This window comes from Heteronotia binoei, unplaced genomic scaffold (genome assembly GCF_032191835.1).
Source record: "Heteronotia binoei isolate CCM8104 ecotype False Entrance Well unplaced genomic scaffold, APGP_CSIRO_Hbin_v1 ptg000807l, whole genome shotgun sequence".
NCBI lineage: Eukaryota > Metazoa > Chordata > Lepidosauria > Squamata > Gekkonidae > Heteronotia > Heteronotia binoei.
The window spans coordinates 3,660-13,540 of NW_026800101.1; the positions used below are offsets into that span (position 1 = coordinate 3,660).

The following is a 9,881-nucleotide window of genomic DNA, read 5'->3' on the forward strand; positions in this document are numbered from 1 at the left end:
CAGTGGAATTCAAGTGGGTTACAGACAGCCAGTGTCATATAGTGGTTGGAGTGCTGGAGCAGGACAATGGAAACTTGGGTTCAAATCCCCACTCAAATTTATGAAGTCACCTTGAGCCAGTCATTCCTGTCAACCTAACCTACCTCACAGGGTTAAAAGGAAGATAAAAGCTCTATGGATGCTGTTCTGAGTTCCTTGGAGCAAGAGCGGAATTTTAAAAATGTGGTAACTACATATAAGCTACCACAAGGACGGTCTATTATTATAGGGTTGCCAATCTCCAGGTGGGGGCTGGAGATTCTCTGCAATTATAGCTGGTCTCCAGAGTACATAAATATCTTGTTTATTTATTTAAAACATTTATTTCACTTATCCTGAAGAAAAAGGTTTTTTTGGAAGGGAGATTGCCTGGATTAAGATCCCAGTAAGGTCCCTCCCCTCTCCAAAACCCACTCTCCCAGGCTGCACCCTTGAATCTCCAGGTAATTTTGAACATGGAGTCGGCAACCTTAGCTGACATAAGGAAAGATGCAGAATAGTTTTTTGGTGAGAACAACCTTTGGAAAGTTGTTCTCTCTGGATTTGCTAAAAGGTTTCTTCCCCACCACTCTACTCTTGGCAGGTAAACACGAAGAGCAACAGGAAGAAGGAGGAATAGTCTCCAAGAACTTCACTAAGAAAATCCAGTAAGTACAAAGACCCTTCTTGAGCCAGGCTAACTCTAGGCCAAACCAGGCCTGATTTGGTAGTTCTACAAATTGAGCTCCCTGCAATTGGTCCTTTTCATATACCAGGTGTGAGAGAAGCTAATTTGGATTGGGACCATGGCATGAGAGCAGGGCTGGCTCACCTACTAGGCAAACTAGACGCTTGCCTAGGGCACCGGGAGCGAGGATCGCCAAATTGGGCTCTCCCGCCACCCATGACAAACGCCTAGTTTGCCTGCCTGCCTCTCTCCCCTCCGTCACCGCAGCACTTTTCCTTCCCTTTCTGCCTGCCCCCCCCATTGCTGCCGCCGCTCTTTTCCTTCCCGCCCGCCACTGCCGCTGCCATACTTTCCCTTCCCTTCCCATCCGCCCCCACATCACCGCCACCGCTGCTCTTTTCCTTCCCTTCCTGCCTGCCCCCCATTACTGCAGCCGCTGCTGCATTTTTCCTTCCCTCAGGCCAGCCCTAGCCCTTCTAGTGTATCCCTGCGGCTGCCGCCTACTTGCGAGTAGGCAGCAGCTGCTGGGCTACTTGTGATTAGGCAGCAGGCCCAGTGACTGGGGCAGAGCTCTGCTGCCTAGGGCGCCAGAAGGGCTAGGGCCGGCCCTGCATGAGAGAGTGGAAAGGAGTTATGTTCTCCTCTGTGCCTTTTTCCCATCCTGAAATGATGCCACATAGATACTATTTGCCTCAGCCTGGAAACATAACTAGTATCTTTCCCCACATGTAGCAATCCTAAATTGCACCTCTCTTTTCCGACTGGAGCTAATAATAGCGGGGGGGTGGGGAGGGGTGATGCTCTCAGAGCAATGGCACAAAGGGAAAGCGTTAACTCCCTATGTCCCAACACCAATATTAATTAGAATCCACCATGGCTGCTTTATGATGTAATACATAGTTCAGCTCCTACACTATCACTTCTTAAAGCCCTATGCTAGAAAAAACTGAAAATGGAGAACTATGCAACTTGAAAGCAATACAGATGACTGGCTTACCATGGGGTAGTGGTTTCTGTCACAGTTTGGCTTGTCTGTTTCTTTGTTTGGGTATGTGTTACTATAAACAAGCACAGTAACTCAAGCTGGCAAGCACAGCAACTCATGGGCTACCTGTTGTATATAGGGTTGCCAACACAAGGAGATCTCCCAAAATCACAACTGCTCTCTGGACAACAGAAACCAGTTCCTCTGGAGGAAATGGCTGTTTTGGAGAGTGAACTCTATGTCTATGGCGTTAAGCCATGCTGAGGTCTCTCACTTACCCAAAGCCCACCCTCTCCCAGGTCCGCCCCCAAATCTCCAGGAATGTACTAGCCTGGAGTTAGCAACCCTGGTTGTATACACCTGCTCCAGACTCTCCTATGATAGCAAGATTGTCTCCACAAAGTTCATTCCATTCACACATCCTGCTTCCCTCCACCCAGGGCTGGCACATGGGAGTAGGCCAAGTAGGCAACCATCTGGGGCACCACTTGGCCTAGAGACACCATGAGACGGCCCCACGCCCTGCGCCTGCTTCCGTCCTGACTTTGCCGAGGCTTCTGGAAATCAGGTGGCCTCAGCAAAGTTGGGGGGCGTGGCAGCGAGCGCGCTTTGAGAGGGCGCGCTACCTTCCAGACTTTGCTGAGGCCTTCCAAGGCTCGGGCAGACTCGGCAAAATCATGCGTGTGTGACAGTGATGTCATCTCTTGCGCAAATTTAGCAATGGGAGGGGTAGAAAAGCAGGATCTGGCCTGGGGCGTGCGCAGGAACCACATATGTTTTTGCTTCTTCCCTCCCTCCCTTCTTTTATTAACTGTTTTCCCAAGCTCACCATCACCACTAAAATCTGGTTCTGGTTCTGCAAGTATGATACCTATTTGTGGGATTTGATTTATCAGTCAAAGACCATCCATAATATTCTACTATGGATAAGCTCCCTGGCTTTAAAGCATCTGTTTATCTGTGGTTGGGATCATGGTAGCTACAGGACAGGTGTTTCCAGATTTATAACCCACCCTAAGGCCAAGGATGACTCAGAAGAACCTGCAGGTGCTCCCAAATTGTAGGCTCCTGGCCCTTGAAGGAAGGGGAATGTTGAGAAAGCAGGTGGCTGGGTGGGGGTGACTTCCTGCTTAGGCTTAGAGTTACCCTAGAAAGTGACTAATCAGCATCCATTTAAAAATCTATTTAGGAATCCAGGCATCACACTCTCAAGCCCCCACTGTTTACTTTTAAGCACTGAGTCATGCTCCAGAACTTTCTCTGTCTGAGGATTGCAAGGCTCAAAGGATTTTTCGAGATGGAATTGACCCCTGTCTTATTGCCAGCCTGCCCCCAGCACATAGACGCGGCATAGGCAGATGGGGTTTGTGACTCTGCCAACAGGGCAAGGCAGCCTGTAGGGTTGCCAGCCTCCAGGTGGGGCCTGGAGATTTCCAGATGGCAGAGATCAGCTTCCCTGGAGAAAATGGCTGCTTTGAAGGGTGGATGCTATGGCATTGTACTATGCTGAGGCCCCTCTCCTTCCCAAACTCCGCCCTCTCCCAGATCCATCCCCAATGTATCCAAGTATTTTCCAACACAAATCTAGCAACCCTAATTGACTACTAGACTACCAGTGAAATCATAGTAGGCAAGGAGGAGGATGGTGCAGGCTGTAATGTAACCACATACTGCATCTGAAGAAATGAGCAGTGACTCACGAAAGCTCATGCCCCACTACAAATTTTGTTAGTCTTTAAGGTGCTACTGGACTCTTAGACTGATTCCTCATTAGTGGTTGCTCTGCCCCCAGGCTTCTGCTTTTCCCAGCTCAAGTGATCAGTTCCCCACCAGTTGCTGCACAGGCACATTTTGATCCACAGCTCCCTCCAATTTTGCTCGTGGTTTCTTGCTCTTGTTTTCTGGAGAGCAAGAAACCGTGAGGGAAACTGGAGGGAGCCAGGGCTTTTTTTGAGCAAGAATGCACAGGAACGCAGTTCCGGCTGGCTTGGCATCAGGGGGTGTGGCCTAATATGCAAATGAACTTCTGCTGGGCTTTTTCTACAAAAATGCCCTATGCTAAAGAATGGTGATGTCAGGGGGTGTGGCCTAATATGAAAATGAGTTCCTGCTGGGCTTTTTCTACAAAAAAGGCCCTGGAGGAAGCCATGGATCAAAATGCTCCTGTGCAGCAACTGGTGGGGAATTGATCACTTGAGCAGGGGAAAGCAGAAGCCTGGGGGCAGAACAATTACCAGTGAGGAATTAGTATTACTCTTTTCTTCTGCTACAGACAGACTAACATGGTTGGTTACCCATTTCGATCTATTTTCCATTTTGAACATCTTGTTGCATATTTGCTATTTGGTGATTGCTGTTAATACAGTGCAAAGTTGGCCTTTAGATTTTGGGCTAGAACTTGCTGGAGTGAGATGAAATGTAGTGGAGATGGGGAATAGTAATCGAGTCACAGGTGGGGTTGCCAATCTCCAGATGGGGTCTGGTAGGCTTCCCAATCCCCAGGTCCCAGCGGGAGTCATCTGGTTTTACAGTTTTCCCCCGCCCCACAGCCAGCTAGCCGGCGGGGGGAAGCCCCACCCCCCACAGCTCTAGATCTCCGGCAGTTTTAGGGAATTGATCCACGGATATCAGAGGCTCTAGGGGGGCTATGTTTTGAGGTAGAGGCACCAAATTTTCAGTATAGCATCTAGTGCCTCTTCTCAAAATACCTCCCAAGTTTCAAAACGATTGGACCAGGAAGTCCAATTCTATGAGCCCCCAAAGAAGGTGCCCCTATCCTTCATTATTTCCTATGGAAGGAAGGCATTTAAAAAGGTGTGCTGTCCCTTTCAATGTGATGGCCAGAACTCCCTTGGAGTTCAATTATGCTTGTCACAGCCTTGCTCCTGGCTCCACCCCTAATGTCTCCTGGCTCCACCCCCAAAGTCTCCTGGCTCCATCCCCAAAGTCCCCAGATATTTCTTGAATTGGACATGGCAACCCTAGGGTCTGGCGATCTCCTGGAATTACAACTGATCTCCAGCTGACAGGTATCAGTTTCCCGGGCGAAAATGACTGCTTTGGAGGGTGGATTCGATGGCAACATATCTTGCTGAGGTCCCTCCCCTCCCCAAAGCCGACCCTCCCTAGGCTCCACTCCCAAAATCTCCAAACTGGAGTTGGCAACCTTAGTCATGGGATAGCCAGAGCACAAATATGGCTGAACATTTGGGGTGCAAATAGCTTTTGAACCAAGCAGGAAATAACACCTCATCACTCTAAGATCTTTATCCTTCCACTCGAAGCCCTGGGGGGGAGCGGCATAAGCTACACATTATGTTTTCTTTGCTCCCCCCCCCCCCCCCCGGCTCCTGGCGATCAGATGCGTGCTGCAATTTCTGTGCATGGAACTCAGTTCCTTCCCACCCTCAGGGCTGAATGCCTCTTCTAGAAACTTTCTGCCATTCCTTCTTTTACACATTTTTGTATTGAAAATCCTTTCTTTTCTTAGTGTCATAAGGGCTGCCCTTTTAGTCAATCTAAATGTTTCAAATGTATTAAACTAATTAATCTAACCTATGCTCTAGAAGATTCTGTGGGACTGTACCGCATACTAAGAAACTGCTTTCTCCACTCTGCTAAAACCTTGCACCTAAATCAACTAAATCCATGTTGCTTTTAGAATAATTCTGTTACAATGGTTATATTGTTGTGGGGAGGGTGACAAAAGAAAAGAATGTATTTCAAGGACAACATCTAGAAAAACAAGCAATTTATTTTACAGCTTTCGAAAAAGTGTGTGGTTTAAAAAAAAAACAGTTTTTAAAACAATTTCATCTGATGGCAAGGTAGCAAAGATTTACATCAGTAAAGTTGCACTGAAATTACTACGAGTAGAGTATGCGAGTAGTGTAGCGGTTAGAGCAGGGGTGTCAAACGTGCGGCCCAGGGGCCAGATCAGGCCCCCGGGGGGTTCCTATCAGGCCTGTGAGCAAGTCCTCTTTCTTCTCCTTCTCTCGTTTCCTTCTGTGTCACAGCTTGCTTTTCCAGGCTTGCTCAATTGCACAGGAGCTACAGAACAAAGCCTCTATTTTTCCATTGGCTGAGGCTCCTCACTTGGGGAGGAAGTGGGGGGAGGAAGACCTTGCTTTGCCAGACTCTCTCAATTGCATAGCAGAGCTACTGAGCCAAGCCTCTTTTCCTTCCATTGGCTGAGGCTCCATCCCCTCATTATCCCCTGGGGAGGGAGGGAAAGAGACAGCTTCCTTTGCCCAGTTCCCTCGCTCATACAAGTGATATACAAAATCTTTAATTGTATTTGTTTGTGTCCTTTATAAAGTTTATATCTCCGCTGCCTGGCATTACATTTTGACACATATGGACTGGCCCAACAAGGTCTCAGATTCAGCCCTCATAGCAAATGAGTTCGACACCCCTGAGTTAGAGTGTTGGACTAGGATCTGGGAAGTCCAGTTTTGCATCCCCTCTCTGCCATGGACACCTGTTGGGGACCTTGGGCCAGCCGCACATTTAGCCTAACGTTCCTCACTGGCTTGTTGTGAGGACAGAACAGAGGAGAGGAGAATGATGTAAGCTGCTTTGGGTCCCCACAGGGGAGAAAAGCTGTGTATGAATGAAGTAAATAAACACTTCTGGGCTCAAAGCCTGAATGTTTCTCATACTTAAGGGCTCAAGAGGACCTTTCTTTCTATGCATGCCTCTTTGTTCCAACTGCCCCTAACAAATTGTTCTGGTCTCTTTCCCTTGTAAAATTCTGTCCCTGTTTTGCCTTGGAGGGGAGATATTTAGCACGTTTCCATGGGGAAGGACTGTGGCTCAGTAGCAGAACATCTGTTTTTCATAGGGTTGCCAATCCCCAGTTTGGGGAGGGGATCCCCTGGTTTGCAGGCCCTCCCTCCCCTCAGGGTCATCAGAAAGTGTGTGGGGCAGAAATGTCTGTTGGGCACTTCATTATACCCTATGGAGACCAGTTCTCATAGGGTATAACGAAGAATCAATCTGTGGGTATCGGGGGCTCTGAGGGGGCTGTTTTTTTGAGGTAGAGGCACCACATTTTCGGCACAGCTGCCTGGAGCAAAAAAAAATCCTGTCCCTTCAATGGAGGGTTAATAGGATGTTATTTGCCTGGTGAAATATGCCATGAAAGGCTTTGGCTGCCCATTTTCATTAAGCCTCAGTTACAGGGACAAGACATAGGTTCTCCAGTCGTGTTGGCAACCCTGTGGCCCAAGCACAGTTTTGCTACCTTACTGACAAAGAGACCAGTCTTTGTTTCTCTCCTGGGTATTACAACTGCCAGAGAAGGAGCTCCTTTTTTGGACATAGATCATTTCTGCTGTAATGCAAAACGTTCTTGGTTGTTCTTGTGCTAGGCTTAATCTGCCCCAGCAGCCAGTCAAACTGGGGCCTGCCAAGGAATTTACATTGATTTATACAAAGACTTCTCTCACACAAAGCCAGAATTACGATACCAGGAGGATGGGTTTTCCTCAGCAGAAAAGCGCATAACTCTTCTCTCACCTTTCTACCCCTCTTCTTCAATTTCATGCTAAAATAACCCCTATAGTTTAAGCAGGAGATTTCTTTCAGTAATCACTAAACTAGAGCTGGTGGGAAACCTGTCAATAAGTATATTAACTTTTGATAGGGGGACACCCAAGTTCAAATCCCTGCTCAGCCTTAAACCCTGTGGGTGCAAACCTTATTTCTCCATTGTTTAGGAATAGGCTAGAGGTAGAGTTGATCATTTGCCTGTTTAAAGAAAAAAGATTTGGTCAATTGACTGGTCAAATTGGGCAAGTATTTCAAAACTTTTAATTTTATTGGACTAAGTTTTTAAAAAATACTTTAATTATGTTTTTGAGACCCTGCTAATCACAAAAACAAGCTAGTTACTGTGTGCTGCAATGAAATAGACTTTTCAAACCATGTAATGAATTTATTATAACTTTTCTAGGAGGTTTCTACAGCTGCCAGCAATACACTGAACAGCCCTTTGGCTTTTGTCCTGGAACACCAGGGTCAGCCTATGGTCACAAAATTTAAAACAATGGAAATAAAATGGAAATAAAGCAAACAGCAAAACCATTGTCAGTGTTTAAAGGCAGCTGTGCTAAATAGACAGTAAGCCAGCTATTCCTTGTTTGGAGAGGCCTGCAGAGACTGTGTGGTGAGAAGGGAGTCTTTTGCAGAAAAAGCCCAGCAGGAACTCATTTGCATATTAGGCCACACCTGCTGACCAATGTTCCCTCTAAGTTGTGGAGTTTTGTGAGCAAAAATTCTATTGTGTGAGCTACTGGCATTAAAGTTATGAGCCTGCCATTTGGCTACTGCATAAATTAGTTTGTTCTGGGGCCATTTTTCCTGAGCTAAGACAAAAATGTGTGAGCCAGAGGCTAAAAAACTGTGAGCTAGCTCACACAAGCTCACCTTAGAGGGAACAGTGCTTCTGACACTAAGCCAGCCAGAACTGCGTTCCTGTGCATTCCTGCTCAAAAAAAGCCCTGATGGTGAACATGAGATGTTTTGCTAGATTTGCAGCTGCCTTTCTGCAAGCTATTTAACACATTGGTTGGCAGCAAGCCCAGGTCTGATAGGTAACCAGCTACCTGAGCAACTGTGCCCATACAAAAACTTGGTTTTGGTTGCCTTTGCAGTGGGCATTTTTAATTTTACACTTAAAACATTTCGGAAGCATATCCCCAAAATGGAAAAAGTGAAAAAGTCCTCAAGCATGGCCATTCAAATCAGTTAAATGGTCTGTCTACTGTATATGCATGCCAAAGATGCCAATTCTTTTGCTTCAAAAGAAAAGCAAATGGTATGTGCTGATAATATTGCTATGGGTTTTAGGAGAGTTTAGTCTAGGACAGTGAGTTTATGTTTTATTCTGATTTATTTAAAATTCTGTATTTTATCTATATAGACCCTAGGATTACCATTTGCCTGCTTTCTGTGCTGGCACTCAGTATAGCAGTGGGGGGAATATGGAGGGGGATGGAGTTGTATGACACTATGACATCATTTCCACCTGAAAAACTGGAGTGTGCAATGCTCTAGGAGTCTTCCTCATCTACATGATAAAAATCATAGAGATTGGGAGGTTCCTGAAGCTTTGCACAACTTGGTGATGTCACTTCCTGTTTTCCAGCCAGAAATGATGTCACAGTGTTGTACAATGCTACTGACAACTGTCTCTACCCGACTCTGATCCTTGATTGCCAGCTAAGGCCAACATTAATAGGCACACCTGTTAACAAATACCAAAATGCTATAGTGATGGTTTTAAAAAATACTGCAGATGCTGTTAGGTCAAACCAAATTTTCTTGCAATTTAATCCAGAATATGTTCAAGAACAGGTCTTTTAAGTTTGCCCTGAGACTAAATCAGAATACTTAACTCAAGGCCTTTTTTGAGCAGGAACACACAGGAATGCAGTTCTGACTGACTTGGTGCCAGGGAGCGTTGTCTAATATGCAAATGAGTTCCTGCTGGGATTTTTCTACAAAAAAACCCTGACTTCACTAAATGTTCCATTTCATTTTTCCCCCCTAGGCTTCCTGGAGAGGTGGATCCCACCACAGTGTTTGCTTCCTTATCACCAGAGGGGCTGCTGATCATCGAGGGTCCTCAGATACCTCCCTACTACCAGTATGGAGACAGTAGCTATGGTAACGAGATACCCGTGGACAACCAAGAAACCACCTGTGCCTGAAGCCTCTCATTGCATTTCCTCCCCTTCAACCCTTGCTCTTCCCTCCTTGTGTGACTGCGTTCGCCAAAAGCCGATTTGATTTTGTACATTTTCTTATAAGATCCTCTTTTGTAAAAACATGTCCTGCTGCTTCCCAAGTTCTAGTCAGATCTCTGTGTTGTTGGGAGAAGGTGAGTGTCCTGGCACCCTGGAAACCACATGTCCCATGGTTCCTTGTGGCTCAGATACTGTTGTGAGCATGCACAGCTGCATCCCAGGCCTAAAGAAGCCTGGGACATCTATCTCAAGTTGGAGGCTTTTTTTCTCGGGGTGTGTGAGTGTGTGTGTGTGTGTGTAAAATGCCATCAAGTCACAGATGACTTATGGCAACCCTGGCAAGGGCTTTCAAGGCAAGAGAGAAGCAGAGGTAGTTTGCCATTCTGTTCCTCTGTAGAATCGTCCTTGGCAGTCTCCCATCCAAGTACCAAACCCTGCT

At 46.5% G+C, this 9,881-nt stretch overlaps 1 protein-coding gene across 1 annotated transcript; it reads left to right on the forward strand.

Moving 5' to 3' along the window:
- The first annotated feature begins 492 nt into the window (after positions 1–492).
- LOC132590803 (heat shock protein beta-8-like) lies at positions 493–9,539 on the forward strand. Its single transcript, XM_060263730.1, has 2 exons — positions 493–686; positions 9,247–9,539. The coding sequence occupies exons 1-2, from the start codon at positions 529–531 to the stop codon at positions 9,404–9,406; spliced, it is 318 nt and encodes a 105-aa protein (XP_060119713.1). The 5' UTR covers positions 493–528; the 3' UTR covers positions 9,407–9,539.
- The last annotated feature ends 342 nt before the right edge of the window (positions 9,540–9,881 follow it).

Bases quoted from the DNA above. Each gene is read 5' to 3' on its own strand.
- LOC132590803 (XM_060263730.1), top strand. From the start codon at position 529: ATGCAGAATAGTTTTTTGGTGAGAACAACCTTTGGAAAGTTGTTCTCT. The intron at 687-9,246 runs GTAAGTACAAAG...TTTCCCCCCTAG, and splicing joins AACTTCACTAAGAAAATCCA to GCTTCCTGGAGAGGTGGATC.